This window comes from Aulostomus chinensis, chromosome 11, assembly GCF_037954235.1.
Source record: "Aulostomus chinensis isolate RoL2024-O1b breed Wild chromosome 11, RoL_Achi_v1.0, whole genome shotgun sequence".
In the NCBI taxonomy this organism is placed as follows: Eukaryota; Metazoa; Chordata; class Actinopteri; order Syngnathiformes; family Aulostomidae; genus Aulostomus; species Aulostomus chinensis.
This window is the reverse complement of record NC_141330.1, coordinates 21,217,973-21,244,163: the sequence shown is the minus strand read 5'-3', so window position 1 is coordinate 21,244,163 and position 26,191 is coordinate 21,217,973. Positions and strand designations below refer to the sequence as shown.

Sequence of the window (26,191 nt, the reverse complement as noted above, 5' to 3'; positions counted from 1 at the left end):
TCGAGCAGACCCAGGCTCAATGGGGACGGCCTTCTGCTTTGACCAGTTGGGGGGGAAAGAGAGCAGGAGAGTAGGGCAGAGACAAAGACAGATAATGGAGGAAGACAGATATGCAGAAGGAAAGAGTGGGACAGAGATAAAGAGAGAGAGAAAAGGAAGAGACTGATGGACAGAAGGGGACGTGAGCAGGTGGAGCAGTAGTAGTTGAAGTAGTTGCAGCAGAATAACACACCTTAGTTATCCTGCTGATAAAAGTTAGAAATCAAGTTTTATGAGCTGATTCACACTGTAGTCAGCTCAGCTATAGGAGGCAGCTGTTCATGAGCCAAAACCCTCTGGCTTGACTCATGACCATGACATTTACAAATCATATCTGTTTTTCAATCTTAGCCTTTACTTCCAATCCCAAGTAGTAATTTCACAAGTAGCACTCCTTCGCTTTGGCTTTGATTGCTGCTTTTTTATGAGGGGGAAGAGCATCTGCTCAGTTGTTTGATGAAAGTGACTGGGATCTCATCATGGATTTGCAGGCAGAGAAGAAGCACAAGAGCTTTCAGGAACTGGACCGTTTCATGCACTACTACACACGCTTCAAGAACCATGAGCATAGTTATCAAGTAAGTAGGACTAGTTTTGACTTCAAGTAATGTGTGCTTATTGTGTTCTAACTGCCACACAATGAATGTAGCTAGTGTTGCACCATTTTATAAAAGTGTGCAACTGCTATGATGTGGACAATATTCTGATGTGCAGTTGTGATTCCAGTGGTATCATGACTCATGTTGCTTAGTTTTTAAATATCTTCTTCAATTCATATTATACAGATGTATTATTTAGCATAAAAATACAAAAACTAAAGTTTATCGAGTGCTGTTTTTGAAATAATTTCACAAATTGAGAAAAAAAATTATAACCATGTTTTAAACAAAGGCATTTTAACAAAGTGCAAAGACAGTACCAGCGTGGAAGTTAAACAAACTTTCTGGCGTTGTCTGTGTGGTCATCGCAACCTGATACTTCAAGTCCCCACAATCTAAGCCTCCCGCAGGCATTTGTTTATAAAACTTCAGGATAACAATTTGAGTTTAAAAAAAAAAAAAAAAAGGAGCCGGCACAGTGTAAACCTGGCAAACAAAGGTCTGTGTAGCATAGTTTTTATGCACACTCATTTTTTAGCAGGCGGATAACAGTACCGTTAGCCAGAGCTGACCTGCATCAATGTCAAAGCTGATTGGAAACAAGAGACCCACTTGCACCAATGTCAAATCTAATACCTAAGTTAATGTTGATTTTCAAGTAAAATCAAAACCTTGTTTCTTACCCTGTAGTAATGTTAGCGCTTCTGTTTCTGGCTACGACGCAAAAAGTCCCTCTTTCTCCATCCTGGTTTTCTGTTTCCCGATTCCTCTTTTGCTGATAGAAACAGCATGGTTAATCCATTGATGTGTTTCATCTTAAAGTCCACTTACTGTCATGGTGACAGATGACAAACTTGACCCATTTATGGCTTCTGTCTCTCTAACTTAATGAAACATAGATTAGATTGTTTGGGCTTTTGAAATATGAATACAATTCCCAATCTCTCCTGACCCGTTACGCTAGCATAGCTAACTTGCTGTCAGCACCAGGTCTCCCCTCCACTCTTTTATCCTCCCTGTCCCTGGAACATGCACGTGCGCCCAGAAGAGAGACACTGCAGCAGCAGCACAACACTTCCTCATGATCAGCACTTGTTTTGATCGAAGCCAGGTCTCTTTTGATCCACTCAGATATTCTTATTTCAGTCATTTGTTTTTCTTTACTTGTCTTTCATGTCTGCCTCCAGTTTAGTGTCAGCTTGTTCAACATGCTCCTGGTCATTGACATACTTGTTGGTCACTCTGTTTGCACACTGTATAGCCATGTGACCATACAAACACACAACACACAACTGGACACTTTTTTTTTGCAGTTATATAATTAGGCAGAACAGTTGTGATTAGATCCTTTGTGCAGATTAGATCTAGCCAGTTGGCACATTTCATCCCGAATATAACTCACTCGCAGCCACTCCAGGCGCATGTGCTGTCCAATACCATATATTGTTGAAAAATGCATGTTTGGACCACTTTTGATTACTTACTGGGTGTTGATAAGTATCCAATTTGAAATAGTCTGCTGTTCTCAATTTAGTCAGCTTTGATGGTGTTCTTTCCACTGTTTGCTTGGTCAGTTTTTTCCCAAGATATTTTACTCAAGATTATAACGGCCTCTGTCTTCCTCAACCTAGCTGGAGCAGCGCCTGTTAAAAACAGCCAAAGAGAAGATGGAGCAACTCAGTCGAGCCCTCAGTGGAAGTGAGTGTGCAGTCTGCCATAATAGACTCAATCTTTACTACATATTAAGGCCTGTTTTAAACCAGTCCGCTGATTTTTAGAATGTGGAAGTAGGCAAGAGGGAGACAAAACAAAAAGATATTTAAATAGTATATTAACAACAGCAGGAATCAATATAATTCAGCTGTCATTTGTGAGAATGCTCAGTCTGAAGCCCTGTAAAGCCCCATTTGCATAGGCAGTTCCGACCTGTTTAACATAGCACTGACTCGATCAGATACACAAAGTTTCAGAAGCTTCTGATAGCTGCTTTGTGACTTGTCAGATGTGACAAGAGGTGGTAAAAAATAGCTGTAACTTAGTTCATGAGTCTGGCTCAGACCTGGGTGTGCACAATTACTGACCACAATAAATCTTCAGCCACGAGTCACCATTGCTGTTGAGTTGTGAATGTGCATGCAACTTTGATCACTTTTTTTCTGTAATAAGATGAAAAATGAGAACCTACTGTTACCTCGGTGTAGAGGTTTTTGCTTTTTCTCTGCTACAATTTCCTGATCTGATCACATTCACAACATAAACAAACTGCAACAGATCTTTTAACACCATCACACCATAATCACTTCTTCATCACAATCTCAGTCAAGTTTGTTTTGTCCAAACCTGAGAGTGACTGCCTGTTTCACATCTGCCCAAACAAACTGCACTGTGGGGGCAAAAACAAATGAGCTTTATTGTACTGAAGAAGGCAGCTATGAAACACTCTTTATATGCTTTGTTTCAGCAGTAAGCCACTGGCCTCTCATCATTCTCTGATCTGCTCAGACATGTTATTATTTTAGGCTGCTATAGGGATGTATTCTACAGACATGAAGATCTTACCTTTATCTGACTCTGTCTTGCTCTCTCTCTCAGGAGAAGGAGGCCCACCTGACACAACATTTATTGAAGATGCAGTCCTAGAACTACTGAAGACTCGCCGCATCCTTAAGTGCTCTTATCCTTATGGCTTCTTTCTGGAGCCCAAGAGCACAAAGAAAGAGATCTATGAACTTATGCAGGTTACGGCCCCACTTATTGAAGAAAAGACAAATTTTCACAGCAGCCAGACCTATATGGGTCATTAGAGATGTGAGCTGTCTACTGCATGATCCTCACATTCTGCCCTAGATACATGTAGCTAGCTTTTAAAGATCCAGTATCATTCATGAACCAGCGTAGGCATGCAGTGTATTTACTGTACCTGTCAGCTTCTCATCTCTGGCCTCTAAATCCTGTAAATGAAAGGGCAAGGACCCTAGAGGCCTCACACTTTCACAAATGCTTATGAAATTAATGGAATCTCCATCTCTGAACAGTCCAGTTTTGAAACGGATTATTGTAGAAGACTAAATTATACCTGACATTATTCACTGTTAGTTTCCTTAAGAGAAAAGTCAGCATGCTCTCTCTCTGTCCTCAGACGGACTTAGAGATCGTGACTGAAGACCTTGCACAAAAGGTTAATCGGCCTTACCTACGGACCCCACGCCACAAGATCATCCGTGCAGCATGTCTGGTACAGCAGAAGAGACAGGAGTTCCTTGCTTCAGTTGCAAGAGGGGTGGCCCCCAATGACTCCCCTGAGGCCCCCAGGCGCAGGTAACTCATATAGGCACACCAGACAAGATACTATAATGTAAAATCAGTCATTTTGGAATTGGGACTGAAATTGTTGCAATTCTCTGACTACATAACTTTGTCTGTTGCTCCCTTACAGTTTTGCTGGTGGAACATGGGACTGGGAATATTTAGGCTTTGCATCACCTGAGGTAACTCGAATGCATCATTTCTGGTTTCCATTGACTGTGTTCTAGATGAAATGTTGAATGTGATGTGTTTCAAACCACACACCTGAAGCTATGATTTATCTAACCTCAATTAAGTTTGATTATCCAATGCATCCAAATATGTTACATCCTTCATTTTCTGTGTTATTCCACGTAGCTTTTGTTTCCATCAATTAATATAAATATGTAAATTAGCTGTCTAATTTAGAAAGTGTTTTAATACCAGAATGTCAAATTGTCCTTGTTGGCAGCATATGCAATAAAATCTGCCTGCCCTCACTAATATAAAATGCTGATAAACTGAAATGTGAGTCAGATGTTACCGACATCCAGGAATCATGTCATTACTATTGGACCGGCTTTACTCATGTACTCCCATTACCTGGTTCTATGAAGGCTGCCACACTCTCAGAGTTGGACACTAAAGTTGACTAAATCTCCTTAATTCTTGGCTGAGCTGGGTTCACTGTTTGCTTCAAGTTGACTTATTTTTCAAACAGCATGTTGCCCAGGTCATGCTTCTCAGCAAGATTATAAAATCTGAAATGTGCCCAGATGCCTTTTAAAACAATGGGTGCATTTTTAATCACTTGGTGCTGGTTTCTGCAGTATCTTCTGTATAGTTAGCCTTAGCCTGTAGCCAGGTGCCTGGTGCCTGCAGTCAAATGCATTGTTGCTTTTAAATGTAATTGAAAATTAGTAACTTACTTGTCCAAGTGAGACGGTTAAATCAAAAATGTGCATTCTCCAGCTGATATTGGAGGCTTATAATGGATGTTCTGTCACTAAATCAATGTAGAATCTGTCACATCTAAAGAGTGGAAAAATTTCCAAACCACTACTACAAAGTAAAGTGCTATATTTATGTGTCTATTAAGCATGTATGTAATGGCCTGACAGAGGCTGGAGGTACCAGCACTTGCCACAGCACTGTCAAACCAGAATGACCCAAGAATCCCTGTGTCTCACCGTGTTGGAGAATGGCAGATGGTTCAGAGTTCCCCTGTGTGCCCATTTTGAGTGATTAAAAGCATGGTACTCTGGCAAACACTGCAGGAGGCTGCTCCCAATCATTGACCATGAGTAACAGGCATTTGTAGTTAATACTTGCTGTCAGAAAACTGTTAAAAACATAATGTTATAATTATTGACCTGTCCTTTCCTGCACAGCTCAGTGATGATGCTCTATTTATATTTGGTTCCTGGACTGTGGCAGGTTTTCTTCTGGAACACATTCATATAGCTCACCAGCTCCATCTCTCCAAGGGCTCTGTGTGTGTTGCTTCCTCCACAACGTGTTAAGAGCACAATACAAACATGCAAATCTCACATTCTAATCCTCTCAGGTGTTGTGCTTATCTTAACAGCATAAAGCGGACATTTCCCTATTGACAACGAAATAAATGACAAGATCAGTGTTGCTTGCCAGTGTGATAAATGAATTTAAAATTTCGTCACTCCCTTTCCGCTCAGTGCTTTTCATGAAGAAAGATGAATAGCTTGTGTTTTGGGGGGGTCCTTGAGTAAACAGGCACTGCAGAACAAATATTTGCAATTATTATTTTGTTTTCTTTATTACTTCACAGCTTACAGTTCTCTGTCACTGTGGTGGCAGGAGACCAAGAATTTTATAGATTCAAAAACAGATAATTATATGTCTATTAATGATATCCATGGTCCGTCCATCCATCCATTCAAGACATATGACCGCAGGTCAGACAACACAACCAAAAATACATTCATCAAACTGCGACCCAGGGTGTCGTGGTGCCAAGTGCACATGTGGACACCCTTATGCTTGAACATGGTGTTCGTAGCGGACAATCTGTGACGAGCACGGAAGTCCAATAACAAAGCACCGCTTGGGTTTTGATCAGGGGAGCCATTCCTCCCAATCACGCCTTTCCAGGTCTCACCATCGTTGCAACATGAGTGTTGAAGTCCCTCAGCAGAACAAGAGAGTCCCTAGCGGGGGCAATCGTGGAGAAAGAAGAAAAAAAAAGGCGGAGAGAGACGGAGATAATGAGACAAACAAAAGTGTCCCGAAAGCTAAGACAAGGAAATATGACAAAGCGTATGTGGCACTTGGCTTGACAATGACTACGGTGGGAGACAAGGAAATGTTAATAAAGTTATTCTTTGTTGTAAGTCAGTCAAAAAATATTTATAGTATAAATACTAGAAAACTAGGATTAATTTTTTTTTTAATTTCAGGCAAATTGATGCGCTTTAAGTCTAACTAAAAAACTATTCTTTGTTTTTAATTTGATATATATTTTTTCTTTTTTGCTTTCTTTAATATTAATAAGGATACAATGTTATGCAGCGGTGTACTCCATAAGAATTTTATAAACAAATGATAATATTTATTGATGAGGCGGAGAGTGGGGGAGCGTGACATGTTTTCTTCTTTCAGGGGGGGCGTAACAGAAATTAATTTAGAAGCACTCCTCTAGGGAATCCAAAAGGGGGTACTCTGAACTGCTATTTGGTGCATAAGCGCAAGCAACTGTCAGCTGCAGGCGGAGGGAGGCTACCCTCTCATCAACAGGGTTAAACTCCAAAATAAAGGCACTGAGCCGAGGAGCAACAAGTATTGCCGCCCCTGACTGTCACCTCTCACTGCCGGCAATGCCAGAGAGGAAAAGAGTCCAACCCCGAGCCAAGGATCGGACTGTCAAGGTCTCCGCTCTAGGCTGCTACCCATCTCACATAGCACCTGACCCCTTTGCCCCCTCCCATCAGTGGTGAGCCCATTGGAGGGGGGGACCCCTGCTACCTGTTCAGCCGGGTCCCACGGGTGCAGGCCTGGTCACCCAAGTGCTCGCCACACCTCCTCGGCCTGGCTCCCAAGATGCTCTGGTGACCCACATTCAGGCAGAAAACCTTTTTTTTTTTTTTCTGTCATTGGGGTCTTTTGAGCTATGCTTTGTCTGGTCCCTTCCCTAGGAACTGTTTGTCTTGGGTGACCCTACCAGGGGCATAAAAGCCCCCAACAACTTAGCTCCTAGGATCATTGGGTCATCATTGGTAGCTCAAGGAGGACATCCATTGTATATTTTTAACTCTCACATATTATAAACATGACTGTAAAAGTATGTCATTATCTATTAAAATTGTCATGTACATCAGGCCTTATGCAAGCCTATGTTTATCACCAGATGCTTAACAACCACCCACTCTAAAAAAACAAATTAACAAAAAGCTTTTTATTTTCCCTCCTAATTAAGAGGCTGTGTCTCTCAGTAGCTATTGTTAATGGATATAAGGTAGTAGTCCACTGAACCCCTCTTAACAATACTGCAGCATCACTTGTTTTTTATTTTTAGAGAGGACGAAACATGAAATAGTGGCAGGCTTTTGATTTTCTGAATGTGATTCATTCAGTGACAAATGTATGAGATGATTGGACAGAAAATGTAGGTGGGTATTTCCTGAAGCACAATATAAACTTCACTGTCTCAGCAGCCAGGTCACAGAGAGCTTAAAGGTAATTATTCACATTCACCTGGCAACTGAGCAGTGGAAGTACCATGTGGTACTATTTTCACAATAACCAGTAGTTTTAGTTTCATTACCAATACAGTGAAATTTTTGGCTAAAAAGTTACTGAATCGATTTCAGGTCACTGAATTGTTTTGGATTGTATCGCTCTAAATGAACAATATCATCCTTGAATCGTATTAGTAACCACGAATCTTCATATGAATCAAATTGTTGTTAAAATTAATTGTGACACCCCTAATGAAAATCTTTTCAGTCGAGATTGAGCTTATTACATCTGTAGATGAAAGTGTTTGATCGTCTCAGGGTGCTCTGACCACACTCGCTTACCCATTGATTACCTATGGGGCTGCTTTTTTCTGGTCAGAAAACAGAACTGATGTGCAGAGTTGGAAATGATGATTGGTGATGGTGATGATGATGATGATGATGATGATGATGATATGGGTGATTATGATTCCAGCCTCTGCTGAAATACATTTTAACCATCATTGTGTTTTTGTAATGTATGCATTTGGGGGGATAATTTTTTTGTGTGTTTAAGGAGTACGCGGAGTTCCAGTACAGACGGAGACACAGGCAACGGAGACGCGGTGATGTGTCCAGTCTCCGTAGCAGCACACCCGATCCTGATGACCCCAGTGATACCACTTTAGGTAATGTAGTGGAGAGACAGAATGACATAAAGTTTTTTTTTTTTTAAGGCAACATACGTACATTAATCTAATTAATAAAATGTTTCATAATAGTTCATCTAAATTAATAGTGTATATACATTTGGGCCACGAAAAGGATTTCAAATATTTGTATGAATAAATAATTGAATCAACTTGACAGTTCGAAATCATCGTATCTTAATTTCCGACAGATTAGATGCAGCCAAGAGTATTGCTACCCTCCACTGGTTACTAGCAGCTCCTCGTTTACAAACAGCAGGGGCAAGGGTTTTAATAATTGCATGAATGTTTTGAAAGCGTTGATCGAAGCGAAGTAAAATCTGGTCAACTGGACGTAAGTTTATCTTGAAGACGTTTCACCTCTCATCCGAGAGGCTTCTTCAGTTCTAGTGAAGAGTGTAGAAACTCCAGCTTATAAACCTATGTGGGAGTGGTCAGTGCTATTGTGGTGGAAACGACCCTCCCGAGACTCACCTGGCCTCTCCAAACTTTGAACAGAGGAGGTGGACTGTGGACTGTGGAGGTGGACTGCGACATTTCCTTTCACCTATTTACAACCAAGTCCTTTCAAAGCTTCCCCAAAGAGTTCAGCTGAAAGACCCATGTGGAACGGCTGATGCCAGCACAGCCCATTAGCATCTGAGTGGTCGGTGAAACCCCCCAACGACCACCCCTGAAACTCCCTGACACCGCACAACGACTGTCGTTTGGAGAGGCCAGGTGAGTCTCGGGAGGGTCGTTTCCACCACAATAGCACTGACCACTCCCACATAGGTTTATAAGCTGGAGTTTCCACACTCTTCACTAGAACTGAAGAAGCCTCTCGGATGAGAGGTGAAACGTCTTCAAGATAAACTTACGTCCAGTTGACCAGATTTTACTTCGCTTCGATCTACGATGACCTGGATGAATGAGAACCTACACAGACATTTTGAAAGCGTTATTATTTCTATGATTAATTAATCAAAATTAATCTGTTTTGTTTTTTCCCCAAAAATCTGGTTTTTGGTATTTTGTATTTGCATTATTCACAATTGCTGACAGAAATTGGGGTTGGACGTCATGAAGCAATCTAATATATGAAGAAATGTTATGCTCAATGGATATGCATTGATCTGTTTTCAGGCTTAAGAATTCATCATAATTGTACTGAAACTATAATATAGTCTAATGCAACATCCAGATGGCAGAAGGTGGGCTTTAAGCAAAGCGTTTGACAAAGTACCACATAGAATTAATATTAAAACAACAACAATCAGATATTTTTCTGAATCATTTAGCCCTCATTACTTGACAAAGATAATTTATTTAGAGTCCATTGACAAAAGTTCTGGTCCAAATGGGAAAAAAAGCACAAGTTCATCGAGTCAATAATTGGACTCCACATTATTCTTGTTTCCTGGGTCTTGTTCTTTGGGTCGTGAAAGAGGGACAGTTTGTCTTTTTTGCAGATGGCTGATAGCCTCTGTTATGCTGAGTGAATTTTATTGATTTGCAACAATACTAGTTTCCCAACAATCCTACAGGCCTATATTCTAGTCTATTGATGTCCCTTAATGTGCAGTGTAACCTATCACAATTTCTGTTGTGGAATGTGATTCTTAGCAAATTACGAATAACTGCTGTATAGAAGAAGTTAAGAGGCTATGGGCATTTTTTTGTCTGTTTTTTTTTTCTATAGACACCCAGGAAGTGGGAGGTGGGCGGAGACAAGGTCCTCTGATGGTGAGATATCATTTTCATCTAAACCCAAAGCTTTTGAAACTTTTCGGACCATGCCAGAAACTATAATATTGATTGTATTTATTTTTAAAATGATTTATAATTGGGGCAGCATGGTGGTGCAGTGGTTAGCACTGTCGCCTCACAGCACGAAGGTTGCGAGTTCGACTCCCGTCTCAGGCACAGGATCTTTCTGTGTGAGTCTCCATGTTCTCCCTGTTCCTGTGTGGGTTCTCTCTGGTACTTAAGCTTCCTCCCACAGTCCAAAGACATCAAGTGGGGACTAGGCTGATTGATACTGTAAATTGACTGTAGGTGTGACTGTGAGTGTGAATGGTTGTTTGTCTCTGTGTGTTGGCTCTGTGATGGACTGGGTGAAAGTCGCCTCTCACCCGAAGATAGCTGGGATAGGCTCCAGCCCCCCCCCCCTCCCCCCCGCGCTACCCTTGACAGGATAAGCAGCAGAAGATGGATGGATTTATAACTGTAATTTGCAAAATGAAGAATTTGATTCAAAATTCAGGTAGGGGTAAATGAGCCATAAAAGCAAATTGTCAAATTAAGTTTTATCCATACATCAGCATCTTTTTCTTCCCCCAATGCTGTGGTGATATCAATCTAGTTATTTTGTCATATTAAATAGATAAACATTTCATCTTGCTCATTTATGCAGCATTGGATGATGACTTCAACATACTGTGCATAGCTTTCTTGGGCTGGAGAAATGGCAAACAAGCATTCAATTAGGAAGTAGAAGATTTTGGCAGTTTAACCAGGACCAATAATTTGTTTTAAAATGTAATATTGGCCAATACCGACAACATTGTGCATTCCTAAGACGTAATGGGATTTACAAATGCCATGAAATAGGATTCTCCAAATGCAGGCATCTGACACTAATGTTCGTGACAGGAGACAAGCTAATCCAATGTGTTAGCAAGGCATTATCACTGCTCGTTAATACTATTGTGGAGCAGGCTTTCACTGCTAGCATTAACCAGCAAAAAAATGAAAGGCAATGATGAATGAAATGAAACTAAAATTAAAGTTCAGGCTGTAGAAAAAGTTGATTTCAAACTAATGTTTGGATGGAATGGTGAAAGGTACTTACACCAGTTGCATTGGATGTGAAGTAATGAAAAAATAAAAAACGACACCTCATTTTTAAACAATCGAAGGTGATACTGATAAACTGAGGTCAGGTTAAGACAGTAAAAGCAGTCGTGTATAATTCTGGAGTGTTAGTGTCACTGTGGGTTAGGTAAATTAAGCAGTCATTACATGACTATGGTCCATCTTACTTCTTGTTCACACAAACTGCTGAACAGAGGCTGAAAGATCACTAAAGCTAAAATGACAAAGGGAGCTTCGAGGTGTTATGTAATATTTATTTGGACTTTAAACAGTGTTGTTTAAAAAAAAAAAAAGATCAAACAGGCGATTTTCTCCAGTTTACCAAGTGTAAATGGATTTTTCTGGTGATTCTATATGTTTCTGTCAACAAAACCCATAAAAAGACCAGTGCCAACAATGAATTGATTCTTGCAAGAATTCTGTAGCCAGCCTAAAATAGCTAAGTTGTCTCTGCCCTAGATATCTAGACAATAGAAAAGACATTAGCAGCCCCGCTGCTGTGACAGCCTCATGTACATGTGCTACTCTCTTGCAGGGTCTTGGTTCTTTGGATGACGATGACCCTAACATTCTACTCGCCATTCAGCTGTCACTTCAGGATTCTGGGATGGCAGGGGTTGGGCCTAATCATGATGTCCTGGCTAATGAGGCATCACTTGGTGCTATTGGTACATCCCTGCCTTCTAGGCTGGAACAGAGTTGCCCCGGTGTTGAGGTTCTCTCCAGAGTTTCCTTAAGCAGCTCAGAGTTGTTGGAGATGGGAGATGACTTGGCCTGCCTTGGCAACGTCAGCAGCCAGTATGCTGGCGCCACCGGCATCACCACCTCTGTTCAGCACTGTGACAGTCACCACCGGGCTTGCAGCTCCTCTGTGCCAATACAAGTGGCTCCAGGAGGCAGCAGCTCATCAACAGGCCTCTTTTCTTCATCTGGTGACACGATAGACTCAACTACATGCAGCAGCCATGACCTTCCCTCATCTTCTGCATTAGCAGCTAACGCCAACCTGCTGGGTAACATCATGGCTTGGTTTCACGACATGAACCCTCAAGGTATTACCTTGGTCCCCTCAACATCCTCTGATCCTGACACAAATGTGGATCCCCTCCACACCAGGGGAGAAGGGGGCCTGCAGGATGAGGAGAAACCAGGGATCTTTGTCCTCCGTGAAAACAGGAAACCTCAGGAAATGACAGCAGATGTAGGTTTTTCCTCTAACAGACTGAGTGATATGGAGGAAAAGGAGTGCACTGTTGTTGAAAGGCCGACCCAGCTCGATCTGGTGGGACTGGACAGCATGCCGTTATCCTACATGTCCACCCTGGACACAGCTGGTGACCATGCTGGGCGGGGAGGCTCAAAGATCTGCCATGTTGACACTCCAAGATGTGACTCTGTATCTGACCAGCTGCCCAGCACCAGTTCCTCTGAGTGGGAGGACCAAGTGCACTTGGTATGACCTGATTGGCTGAAAAAAGATTAGGCTTTTTTGGCGGGTTATGAACCACTAGAGATGACAAACTAAATAGAGTTGAAAAATGTTTGTAGAAGCTTTTCATTTGGAATGTACACAGAATGAAGAATGTGTCACTTTGATTCTGTTTGTAGAGAACGAGCAGTTAGCCTAGCATTGCTCTACAGATTGCGCCCAAAACCCAGAAACTGAAGGAGAGATACTTCTGAAGACAATTTTCAAGGATGTAGCTGTCAAATGGTTCAGTGGTGATAGAATCATCGATCCGTTGCTTCCTGTTATATCAAGTTCAGAGGGAATGATGGGAACTTGAGGGTAGAGAAGGACCATTCCTGTCTACTAGAGAACAAGGCTGATGAGGGAGGTTTCTTGGTTACCCTGGTAAACAGACAACTATTTTGTTTCAGTGTACAATCACATCCATATCTGCCTACTTTAAAGGTGCCAAACATGGACTAGCAAAAGCAGTTTGCAGTCATCAAGTGGATTTTTCAAAGCAAAGCTGTGCCTGCTTATTACAATCTCAACACTTAACTGCGATGTGAACGTCTTGAGCCATATTTTTACCTTCAGCTGAGTGATACTTTTCAAACCTCACTAAAAGCGGTAGTGTGCTGTGTAGATTAAAGATGATAATACTTGTGTATTTTATGATGTGACATATTCACACTCAAGCATTTTAATTATTAAGGTGAAAAGTCTCTAAAACATTTCAAACTAGACTTGACAAGGGTTATTCATCTTCTGTCTCAATCCTAAAACACGTCGGATGGTAAGTGTCTTCTGAGCTTTAAACACAGCAAATGCTGACAAGCCTGCAGGGGCTGCCGAAGATCATTCACGTTTGTTGTCACTGGTTTTACTAGAGTAGTTTTAAGCAGTTTTGTTTCTATGGCAAAGAAGGCCAGAGAAAGAAATAATCAGCTAATGACATTCAGACTTGGAATTGAAATTAGTGAGCCCAAATCATGAATCTATTCAAGTGTGATGTAACTTAAGTTTCCATAGTGCTGTGTAGACATCCCAGGCTGCAGGTAACGCAGAGAAGACCTGATTGTGTGTTGTCAATCAAACACATGGGTGGGCGGCCATGTTTTTAAACCTGCTCTCTATGCTTTTAGAGACTCAGTGCCTTTATGTCAGTCACCATCATTTTATGACTTTTACACAGTTTCCTTAATGTGATTTCTCACATGAATTTGAAGAGCTCATAAAATATTTGCAGCGTGAGACATTTAGGTGGCTTTAGAAGTGTTAACTGTTAACGCTAACTGACTGGCTTTATATGGGTAGGCATCATGACTTGTAACAGTTCTTCTAAGACCTTTCAAACATTCTTTTAGAGAAAGGTTTTTATTTTTCTTTCTCATTTTGTGTTAGTCAGGCTTTTTGATCCTGCTCCTTTTTGAACCAGTTGGTTAAAAAGCTAAATTGACTGTACTTGACCTACTGTATGTGAACCATGTATCTTACCTGAAGACACTAAAATGGAGGAAAGTTGCAATATAAAGTATTTATATGAAGAAAATGACTTAAGCATTTCCTTGCTAAGACGTAATTATTTTTAGAGCTGCAACAATTAGCAACCATCAGCTTTTCTGATACTACATTGAAAAGATTTGAATTAAGTTTGGCTTAATATTCTTGTCGTTGATGGAAAGTGAAGAGTCTTTGGGTTTAGGATTGATGGGGGACAAAAGATGCAATGTGATCTCCCTCTGGAGAACTTTGATGAGCACCTTTCCCACCCCCCCCCCCCCCACCTTTAATATAAAGATCAAATGATTTCTCAGTTGTACATTGCAGCCCTACTGTTTTGTTTTTGTCGGATGAACGCCTGACAGATCTGAAGTAAAAAGTGATTCTAACAAATAGAGACATTAATCTTTAAAAACAGGAAAAAGATTTGACAGGTTTCTTGAAGTTGTTGAAATGTGAGTGCCATATGGTTGGTGGAGCTGACTTTCTTGGAGTTGTGATGGGGTTTAACTGAGGAGATTAAAAAAAAAAAACCGTTTGACCCTTTTGTGTAAAAATCTGCTGTGCATTTCACCTCCAATGTCATGTGACTAATTTTAAAAAGGCCTACAAAATTTTGTAACTCTTAGAGATTTTCTATTGTAAAGCAACTAATCCTTGAAATGCTATTTGCACTTTCATAGTCTATACTTGATACATTCCTTCTTTATATGAAATGTTTGGAGTGCGATGCCAATAAACTACATGTTGAGTTTTAATGTTTCTTTTTTATTAATAACAGCTCATCCCTTTCATTTTAACCCACATTCAATAAAAAAATACTAGTTAGGATAGAAAAACAAATTGAGTAACACATACAATGTCCTGACAGACTGAAAATGAAAAAAAATTAAAAGAAAAAAACCAAACATTGGATGGATTAATCATACACATTAGTCAGAAGCACTACCTCAAAGAGCATCAGCTATCACAACACAGACATCCCTTTTTATTCAAACATGCGAAGAGAGGTTTGAAGAATGAGGAGCAAGTAATTCAGTTACAATCTAGACACATTCTGTTGCACACATTGACATTCAAACAGCTGTTGACTTTGGGAGTGAGAAGTTTCAGGGTTTGCGGAGTTTACTCTCCACGGCAGAGGCTGATGAGATTCAGCAGGAGGACGAACAGTAATACAATGTCCAAGTAGAGGTTGAGAGCAGCAAACACATACTCCTCTGGAGAGATTGTATATTTCCTGTGTTTCCCACCCACGATAAGCTGTGTATCGTACACCAAGTACTGCAGAAAAACAGCCAGATGAGACATTGCAACACCGACATCTGAAAACCATGTGTTTGTGTGATTAAAGACAGGCTGCCATGAACAGGAATTGGTTTGAAAGAAACATGGTCAGTGTTTCTTATCTTTGAGAGAAGGGACCGTCCCGCTAAACAGGCCATATAAATAAATCTGTAGTCAACGTTGCACAGCTGAAAATAAGTTGTGACTTGCTCTTGACAGCCTGTTTCAGCTCTGTGTGTGGTTTCAGTTTGTTCAAGTAGCTGAAGGGATGGGTCACAACATTTGCTGTTAATGCCAAAAGCACGCAGAGAAGTGGCTGTGAAAATGAAGTCCCCTGCTGGTGAGCGGTGTATAATTTGAATTAAAGGGCATGAGGACATCAGAGTCTCTCTGTTTGCACTAACCACTGTGACAAACACTGGAGGGCAGCTGCTTGGCCCTAGGATCAAATCTCATACTCTTCACTCTTCACACTAAGACTTCTTAGATGAAAAGGTAATTTTAAGTCTTTTTAAAATGCAACATTTGTGCAAATTCTGTCACGAAAGATTGGGTGTACTTACTAAAGAAAACAGCAAGGTTCCCAGGCAGGCATAAGTGATGTATAGATACTGTTGAAAGAAAGAGACACGAGTCAGCACCAAAATGACCTCATCACAATTTTTTCATCTTTTTTTTTTCTATTCAATAATGTCTATATTATAATGAAAAATCAAATGATATAGTAATTCTGAGAAATGTCACAAATGCTCTCTGCCGGATGCTTCTTTTCCCCACTCTGTGACTAAAAAAGCACGAGTGAGGCTACATGGTGCTGAAGGAGGGCATGATATGCATTTTGAGAGTAATGTCTCAGTTTTGTTCCAGTACATTTGTTTAATATAATGGCTATTTGAAGTCAATGGATTTTTTACTGTGGTAAATATCCAGCTCCAAGCTAAAGCAGCTGTCACAGTAAACAGCAGTGAACATTTAAATGTAGCGGTCTGAGCTCAGAGCCAGTACATCTGATGATGGGAGCCATGAAGCTGAATATCATGCAATTCATGTCACACTTTTCTCACTGCAAACACAGGTGCACAATAGCAGCCTCTGGATGTACCTGTGAGCGGATGATTGCACAGAGCAGTGCAAATGACAGGAGGGTCCAGGCAAACACCCACAGGCTCCCACTGGCTAAGGTGAAGTCCCACTGTAGCCAGGGGAGAGAGAAAGAAGACAATATGTGTGTGAAGCATCTCTCATCAACATTCACCAATGTTTTAAAACCCAGACGAGTCAAGGTCACCTGCTGTGCTGCGACGCGACACAGATTACTGAATGATGAAGACATATTGCAGCAAAGCATAACAAAATTTGAACAATTGTGGATATAATGAAGAGGGGTAATTAATCAGCCAGATGCAACGCAGAAACACAGAGGGGGCTGGCATTTTGGCCTCCATGCCCTTTTCAGACAGAAAGAAAAAGATGGCAGTTGCCATGGCAGAATCACTATCACTGATCACCTAAGTAGCTGTGAACCAAACACACAACACAGTCCGTATGACATTTACATCAAAATGACAGGTGAAAAAGCTCAGCTTGTACCACAGGAAGATAATTTGTGAGGACATGAATAAACAGGAAAAAAATAGCCTGTGTTTCTGGCTCGTTCAGTCTTTTTTACTTCATTCCCAGTATTCGACTCACTTGAACAGCTCATTGACAAGGAGTTGATTTCAGAGTCTTGTTTTAAGTAAGCACATAATCATTAGACACCTGCCTTCCTCTTTGAGCGACTTTGAGCAGAAGAAATGGAAGTCTGATGTTCCTTTAGATGCAATGAACAGCAAAGTGCCTGAAATCCTATTTAGAAGCAGATAATCAGGGACTCTATGTGGCCCTGATCTTTTTCATTTGCCTGTTTTTCACTCCAATGACCGTTTAAATGTCAGTTAAAAAAACAACCCAATTATAAAATATCACACAATCGTGGATTATCAACTGCCACTCACTCAACTGCAGCTCCAGCTCAAATGCATTCTTCTAACCACATCAGTGAGGTACGGCACCAGAGATCATACATTTGTTGCTTCAGATCTATGACACACTGCTCAACTTCTTTGATTCCTTTATGTAAAACACACCTTCCTTTTCTGTTGCTGTTTGACAACCACTAAAGACTCCATTTGTGAAGTGGGGTAACAATTGAATTTGGGCAAGTGGACGTCTGAGCTACTCCAAGGTCCCATGAAATGAAAAATCTTGTGTCCCCATGTTAATTGTTCATTTATCCATTAATTAAACCTTTGACTCAGCTTAGCTTGACACGTTTCTGTTGACTGCATAAGAAACACAGCTCCGTAGACACACATCTTCACTCTGTTGACTTCATAGTCAGTGACACTTTACTTGGCTGCGCTGCAAACTCAATCAGAGTGTGTGACTTGTTGTACCTTTGACTGTATGGCAAACACGCTCAAGGAGAAGGACACCAGCGCTGTTGCCCCCACAGCCCATAGAACCGCTTCAGCTTCAAAGAACCTGCGGACAGAATATTCGATACACAATGTTAGAGAAACCCCGCAGTGTCATGTCCATCTAGTCAGCAGGAGGAAAGGATATGTGAACGGAGCAGTTCTGTTCAGTTCAAGAATATGAGAATATGAGAAAGGTGGTATTCTTCATTTAATAGTGGCACTCACTAGATGTGCATAATAATGTTAGAATAATGGATTCCAGCATTCACTAACGACAGCATCCTGTGAATATGCTGCATTGACTATATTATTGATGGTTAGCCTTTAACACACACCTCCTCTATGGAAGTAGTGTGTCACAGACAGGGGAGATGAGGTGTGCTGTAATAGTCACTGAGGCAGAAAATTTGGTTTCGTATGATTGTGATGCTTCGGCTGGTTCTTGGGCTGAAACCCTGTAAAATGTGACTCCATACGCTTTGTACTTTGGTAAACCCGCTTATCAGTTGTGATGGCTTTATTGCTGGCATCAAACACGCCAGCAGATATGGATCAAATAGGCTTATTATTGTGTAAATGAGTCAGCATCAGGTGGGAATTCATTCTTGGGAACAAACACTCACACTGCCACAGATCCAAGCATCAGGCCCTCCACAATTGTCTGGGACAAGAAGAAAAATAGGAAGTGAATACTGGAGCAAAATAGCGTAGTGCGTGCAGTGAAAAAGAGAAGGTGTGGTGGGGGTTTAATTTGATGCCTGGCTGGTACTGCTTCTACTCACAAACAGGCCCAAGAAGATGAAATTGAGGGGGACTTGACGACGAATGTTGTCACAGCAATACAAGACCAGGAGGAACACAGTCACCGTTGACCTATTTCACAGAGAATATAGAGAAGACTGTAAATAGCAAATAAACAGGCAATAAAAAACAGCACTTGTGTTCAATCTATGAATTCACTGAGTATATTATTCCTGTTCTGAGTAGCCAGCAGTTTTCCTGGATTGGGACTCAAAGTGGGGTCACAGATTCGGATTTACTTTTCTGCATTTTCACGAGTGACATTTTCATTTAGGGAACTTCTAAACGGAAGATTTGTTGGCAGTCAACTGGTTGAAGAAATAGACAAACTTTTTGACAAATACGCTTATTTGTCATCCTCCCCAGAGCTAGACACCAAGATAAATACCCTTCTCTCCTCTGTGCATGCAGCAAGGAGGTAGAACCCCCAGAGACCAGCTAGTTAGCTTCGTGTAATGAATTGTAGGCAATGGAAAGTGTTAACTTTGTCAAAAGTGTTCCGATGCAGTTCTGTAAAACAGTGTTTTCCTTCATGAGTAGAACTTGGGGTTGTATGACATTCACAATTAAGTAATGATTCAAATTTGTGTTACAGTACATATGATTTTAAAATCAGACTGCAAAACTGCTGTCTTGACTTGACGCAGTGATTTGACGCAACATCTCAAAACTAGAAAAGAGTTGAAGAGTGACTGCTCCATCTAGTCATGGCTGGCTTTAGAGAGGGTGAGGGCCAATTTTCTGAACCTTCTTGATTTACAACTCTTGATGGAGGAATATTACCCTGCCCAGCAACTACCACTCCTCGTGCTAAACCAGTTTCTGTTAGAGAAGGGTGTCTTTTCTCATGTCTGGCTTATGGAAAGTTGGAAAGAAAAAAAAACACATTTCCCAAAAGGTTGCTGAGTTCTTTTATCAGCAGCAGTTCTTTTATCTTTTATCTAAATACCATGTTTGTGTACCGTGTCTAAACAATCAGACTGGTTGCTCTGCTTGCTTACATCATGGCGTAGGTGAACCAGAAGGTGTCTATTGTCCATTCCCTAAGAGTGTCCCTGGTATTTGTTGAAAAAAAGAGAGGGGGAGGGAGGTTAGTGTTGAATGAATTTGTCAGAGACAGTCAAATCGTTTGATTAAATGTCTGAGCTGAGAACAATATATGAAAATAAAGTACTACAGCAGTGTTCTAACGTCGTCATTATGCCAGGCATAAAGCTCTCAAACTACTGCAAGCAAAACTATTGGGAGGCAACTTCATTGTCTACCATCTCAACTCACCTCACATATTCACGATGATTTGAGTCTTAAAAGTTTGTGTGGGGACAACGCCGTACCTTTGCTACTCTTTCGTGCTATGACAGATAATAGTAAAGGTTGATGGATGGATAGCTACCTGACATTGATTCATGTCTTTTGGAAGGTATTCCCTTGTGTAGCAATTCCTCACCAGTAAAGAAAAGCACAGATGATCCCGACAGTCGCAAGCAGCTGAATCATCAAGGTCAAGTAGACTTTCCTTATGAAGCCTGTTGAGAAAGATAGACGCAGACACTATAAGACAAAAAGAAAGGTAAAAAGCCAGGAGAACGAGAAATCACTCCAGCTGCCAAAGAGAGACAGACAAGAAGGTAGGCTTGTTTATGCTGCACAACATTTCAAAATGGTTCTGCATTCAAAGCCACATTTCATTCTCTCATTTAAAATGATTTGTGCTGTGTGGGAGGTGAAGAGCTGCAGCAGGGCGCAGCAGCGATCAGGGAACAATTTTCAGTTTCAAATCAATTTCTAGAAAACACTGCTAAGTAAATGAGGCAGTAAATATTGTTTATCCTTGTTAAGCTCTGACCAAGCTCACAAAAAGATTTGTTTTTCTCTCCATGCCTCCCTTCTTTGAATACTCACCTCTTCGAATGGCCGCATCACTAAAGCAGCTCTCCTCCAAGCCCTGGAGGTAGTCAGGTGGAGCTTGGCCAAACTGCTGGTGGCCTCCAGCTGCTTCTTGGCCATCAGCAAAGACTGTGTTATCATAGGTGCCAGGAGGAGAAACCACTGCAACATTTCCATTCCCCACCTGGCTCAAGCAAACTTCAAAGGTCATTTCATTCTCAGGAATTTTATTTTTGAGGCAAAACAGTTGACATTTATCCCCCAAAAAGTGCTTAGGGTTGGTGTGTTTTTTTTAACAGCTCTTTGATTTTATTATTATTATTATCATCAATAACAATGCTAACAATCATCATCATATTTGTATTTATAGGCGCCTTTCAGAGCACTCAAGGCCACCTTAGGATAAAAGAAAAAATGAGAAGCAAACAAGATAAGAGACAGTATATGAGACACCACACATGATATGATTCAAGTCAGGGATTACATGGTGTGCAGCTCCAACAGAACTGAAAATAAGACTCAAACAATAATTTCATAAACTGTATGCTTGTAAAAGTAAAAGAAAATGACACCTAAACAAAGGAGGGACATAAAAGATGCAAATCTGGTTGTGATAGCATGTAATAGACTATTTTTTATCCGACTGACGTCAAACTTGACGCGTGGATCGTAATAGAATATTCTTTATCGTCACTGCATATCTAAGGATACAATGAATTTAGAGAGTGCATACACGAGTACGAACGCTTCTAGAAATAGATTGAGAAATCCATCTTCTACCGATTATCCTGTTAAGGGTCGCAGGGGGGCTGGAGCCTATCCCAGCAGCCTTTGGGTGAGAGGTTTGTCTGTCACAGGGCCAACACATATAGAGAAACAACCATTCACACTCACGCCTACGCTCAATTTAGAGAACCCACACTGGGAAAACATGCAAACTCCACACAGAAAGATCTCATGCCCCAGCCAGGGCTTGAACCCAGAACCTTCTTGCTAACCACTGCACCATGTGTCGCCCAGAATAAAAAACTATTCAAATATATCAGAAGTTTGCGCAACAGTGATATGACTTGTATGTATATATATATATATATATATATATATATATATATATATATATATATATATATATATGTGTATTACTAACACTGAACCTTGAATTTGAAGTGAGTGACAGGTAAAATAATCCACGATCATCCAATTTCTGCTTAGTCCGCAAGACCTCAGGCTAAGAGCAGAAACACCAAAATCATGTATTTAAATTTAGGTTCTTTATCTTAAAGTAGTCTCCTTGAGGCTTATAGTTCTCTCAACAGTGAATAAGCGTGTGCATCATATTATTGCATTTCAAATTTTAGGGTGAATTTAAGCAACAGAAATGAATTATCTGGGTGTAACTAAATGTTCAGACAAAGTTCATATTAGGAATTTAGGTACAATCTCTGAACGGGAAAAGAGAGTCCTACCTTCCCCTCTCTTTTCTCCTGTGGAGATCATGAAAATGTTCCACTGACCTGATAGGTCATCCCCGTGTAGGAATTCTGTCCGTAGTCATAGGGGTTGTAAGGTGGAGGATGAGTTGCATATCCACCATTTTTGCCACCATTAGCCCGGTCCATTCCACCAAAAATGAACGAATCTTTCAGTGACTGAGGTGCGAAACTAAGAGAAGAAAAAAGAAGAATTTGGGGAGTGTCAGTACTTAAATCAGCGATGTTAAATTAGTAAATGGGGCAATGTCACAGTGGAACAAATAGATGGGTAATTACAAAATGAGGCATCACGCAAACACTGAGAGCCATCCATGACTAACACCCATAATTATGGCCTTGAGCCTCCGTTTAATACAGCTGTATGTAAAGTTAATGGCAAAAGAAATTCTTTTGGATTTGTCTCACAGGAAATTCAGATGTCATCAGGCCATCGGGACAGAAAGTAAAACCATGATTTATATCTCAGAGTCAAGATTTGAGAGTTCACCTTCAAACATTTCTGGATTCATGATAACAGGTAATATGTCGAAATTGCATAATAATAAACAATGAACTGTCAGTAGAAACTAAACTCCTACTGAGCTCACAAAGAGACGATAGATATGCTTCCTACCAGTCATAACAAATAAACTCATGGCAGTATCTCAGGCCAACCCACACATACTCAACCCTTACTTTTACTCAACTCCACTCAAGACTTAGATGTCCTCACACAAATTAATAACTTAAGATTCTACTCCATTATAACTTGTCTTACCTCTGGTGTGGCTGCTGGGAATCACTTGACTCTGCTCTTCCTGTAGTGCTGGCTCCTGTTCAGGGCAAAGTCTACCTGCTATCGGCTGGTTTCCACAGGGATGGGACTTTAGCTCCGGGGGGAAAGGATGAAGTGGCCCTCATTAGGCTCAATCGGATATTCAGATGAAGTTCTTAAAATACCATTAAACCAACCCGGCTAGCACTTTGTCAGAGTAAATCAAGCAGAAAATCTCATCATCACATTTTCTTTCACTTCATACTTCGAGCAGAAGTATGCTCCTAATGTCAGCTTCCGGTGATGCCCATTATGCATGTGATCTGTACTGACGAGACAGGCTAATGGAGTACAACACCACCTGTGAAATCGAATGAGTCACATGACCTTCCTGACTCACCTTGGTTACACTTTGGTCGATAACAACTTTTCAGTGAATCAGGAATAGAATACCTGGTGCCCACCATCAATAGAAGCCTATGTACATTCATACTGCAGCACAATGAAGTGGAACAGAAAAGACAAACTGGAAATACATTAGGTAATGTAGGTCAATGCAGTCTTAATGCATCTCTGCGGAGAACTGTCGCTGAGAGGGTACAACAGTGCGGACTCCATCCATGAATAAGCAAGCACCCAAGGATTAGTCCATTTTTAAGTGAACAGCTGAGCTTGTCACAATATATGCATCTTAGATACATTTGATTGCACAGAACGCTTGTTAAATTTTAAGTGATACAAAATACTTACACCTAGAAGGTATTCAGTCCTGCTCATAAACAAAGCCCTGCATTCATTATGTCTGTACTCTAATTTATTTAGGTTTTTCCTTTAATTTGGCACCCATTTATTTGTCCCAGCAGATGCTCATACATGAGGTTAACACTGGGGGGCACTAGACTCCTTTGCTTCCTCTAGTAAGTGTAGATCGGGTCTGACTCTCCCCCTCCTTGATTCCGTCAACCCACTAAGCCAGCAGCACCAAAATCCTCCTGAGAGTGTCCTGAAAGCAGCTGCCTCTTTATTTCAACTGAATAAATTCTTGTATTTCTTTCACCTACATGTGATGTAGTATAAAACAAAACAAATTATTGCATTTTTGTATTGGACAGCGATCCGAAAATCACCTAAAACTTAGGAACAAAATAGATTTGCCACATGGCAGCTTAAGCACTTGAGGGGAGAGAAAGCTTTTCTGCTACAAATACACTTTCCTGCTCTGTTCAGTGCTGATCGGTGTGTCAGTCAACACAGGCTAGATTTGCACTGCCTGCTCAAATCTGATGAGCTTGCTCTCACCTATTCATGAGATCTTAGTCGGATTTGAATGGGTGGCACAACAAACAAAGTCACATTTGAGCAGGCCGTTGGAATCTAGCCTGTGTTGACACACCAATCAGCGTGGAGCCCAGTGTGAGGCCGCATTGAACACAGATCTGATTGTTTCAGTGCTGTCCAAACACACAAGGCTCACGCCACATGGAGCCGAATGTGTACTGAGCAGAGAGCTGTACTCGTGATACGCAAGATGGAGGGTGGGAGAGGAGAAACGTGGAACCAGCAGACAGATAGACAGAGAGACACTTAGAGAGACAGACAGATAGTCTGTTCTCTGACTGGATGCAGACAGAATGTGACAGCTCTCTTTTGTCAGACTGCTACAATGTTCTTGGGGCTTTGGGGAGTGAGGATCATGGGGGAGTGTCATGGTGTCACTGGTGAAGGAGATGTTGCCATCATACGTGACTCTCGTTCCACTGCGTCCAGTTACTGCTACCTGGCTATTGTGGCCACACTAGAATTTATTTAGAAAATTCAATCTGTGGGTTCTTTGGCCTCAGAGAGGCTTGTTGCAGGTCTTAAGGGTTGGGTCACTAGATGCCTCTTCATTTCTTATTTACAGACCTCCCAGAGCAGTTGATGGAGAATGTCAGCAGGCTGCACGGCTGATGGGTTGGGATAAAGTTCAACAATGGCTTGCACTACACGTGTGCATGCGCATGTGTTATTGTAAGTAATGAGACATTCCGTGCTTTGTTGTAGTTAATCTTAATCACTTAGTCCAGCTGTGCCAAATAATGAATATTATTCCACTGAAATGACTGCATTTTGAGTTACTGTGATGGCCGAATCAGCATTGCTTTTCTAAATTAGCAGCATTATCTTATTCAGCAAATGAAAGATACACAAAATGCACAACAGTAGTCAAATGAACTTAATGGACATAATTCATTTAATAAATGACTGCTATACAAATTTGATTTAATATTTACGACTGTAGCAGAGAGCACGTAGCTGCAGAATAATTAATCTCTGTTTGTCCGAGTTTACATTTGCTATGTCTACAATAAGCTTTACATGAATGAATTACATCAAATCTGGAAGAAACCCCCGTCTAAATATATTCAAAAAGGAGAAGTGAGACACTTTCAGCTCGGATCTGTCAGAATTTGACCTCAAAATAATCACTCTTTGGCATCACTAGAATGACATAGGACTTCTCAGTATTATTGAATATCCGGTTGCACTGACACAAAGTCTACAGGATAGTTAAATGCCTTAAATAGGAGCAGTAGTTAACATTTTGCTCCTTGGCATAACATATGTCAGCAAATACCACACCCTTGAATTGTTTCTGTATCTTAAAAAAAAGTAGTCGTAACGAGACTAAATAAGTTGTCCCGGACATTCAACGTCATCACGGTGAAAACAGTAGAAGCGTGAGGTGAATTGTTGTGAATTTCCAGTCATACACAGTACATCTGCACTGTACATTGTTCTTAGCTTCGAACTTCTCCATTACACTTTGAAAGTTTCTTTTGAGCTGATTATCTTGCTGAATAAAATGTGTTAATATCAAACTTTGTTCCGCAGCACACCTTATTTCCTGCACTGATTGAAATGACCTGTGGCAATGCGACAGTCGCGTTCTAGGTTAGCTTACAAAAGCATGTCAACCCTGCGGCACCCTATGGATGAAACAAGTAAACTTTACAAATGATGGCCATTTACTACTGCTCGAATAACAAAATACATCAAAGGCCAAACTGATCTTTTGCACATTATTAATAGTAAAGTTACAAACTCAAAAATATTTAAAAACAGGTCAACAATGATCTGATGATGACAACATCGTTGAATGTGTTTGATCACAGGCCACCTGCAATGGCTGCAGTTGGTTGAGTTGGTTCTACAGTTTACAAAAAAAGCTGTCATTTATTCGTTTGAACCCCCTCTACTCATTGTTACTTTTGAAAGAACACCTCAAAGTTTCTTTCATTTTCACGGTGATGGTGTCATCCAGGAGTGATACTGCAACACAGCAGGAGTACTGTATCAGCAAAGATCAGCGAAGTCACTACAGCAATCGTCA

At 40.9% G+C, this 26,191-nt stretch overlaps 2 protein-coding genes across 2 annotated transcripts in view; one reads left to right on the top strand and one right to left on the bottom strand.

Moving 5' to 3' along the window:
• LOC147253767 (ankyrin repeat and IBR domain-containing protein 1-like) overlaps positions 1-14,894 on the top strand; it is a 45,172-nt gene extending 30,278 nt beyond the window's left edge. The window contains exons 13-20 of the mRNA XM_086219050.1: positions 531-617; positions 2,270-2,336; positions 3,231-3,376; positions 3,778-3,956; positions 4,075-4,126; positions 8,193-8,304; positions 10,007-10,050; positions 11,717-14,894. Coding sequence (XP_086075176.1) covers positions 531-617; positions 2,270-2,336; positions 3,231-3,376; positions 3,778-3,956; positions 4,075-4,126; positions 8,193-8,304; positions 10,007-10,050; positions 11,717-12,640 — 1,611 coding nt within the window. The 3' untranslated portion in view covers positions 12,641-14,894. The remainder of the gene's footprint in view (positions 1-530; positions 618-2,269; positions 2,337-3,230; positions 3,377-3,777; positions 3,957-4,074; positions 4,127-8,192; positions 8,305-10,006; positions 10,051-11,716) is intronic.
• On the bottom strand, positions 14,662-22,190 carry LOC147253766 (protein lifeguard 1). Its single transcript, XM_086219051.1, has 10 exons — positions 22,086-22,190; positions 20,587-20,755; positions 20,132-20,210; positions 19,686-19,739; positions 18,666-18,756; positions 18,507-18,544; positions 17,860-17,947; positions 16,524-16,613; positions 15,985-16,032; positions 14,662-15,418 (listed from the first exon to the last, which is right to left on the bottom strand). Exons 1-10 carry the CDS (start codon positions 22,188-22,190, stop codon positions 15,260-15,262), a joined length of 921 nt encoding a protein of 306 aa, XP_086075177.1. The 3' UTR covers positions 14,662-15,259.
• Positions 22,191-26,191: the final 4,001 nt, after the last annotated feature.

Bases quoted from the DNA above. Each gene is read 5' to 3' on its own strand.
- LOC147253766 (XM_086219051.1), bottom strand. From the start codon at position 22,190: ATGGACCGGGCTAATGGTGGCAAAAATGGTGGATATGCAACTCATCCT. The intron at 18,757-19,685 runs GTAAGCAAGCAG...TCTGTGAAATAG, and splicing joins TGGTTCACCTACGCCATGAT to GTCAACGGTGACTGTGTTCC. The intron at 17,948-18,506 runs GTGAGTGTTTGT...TTCTGTCCGCAG, and splicing joins ATGCTTGGATCTGTGGCAGT to GTTCTTTGAAGCTGAAGCGG.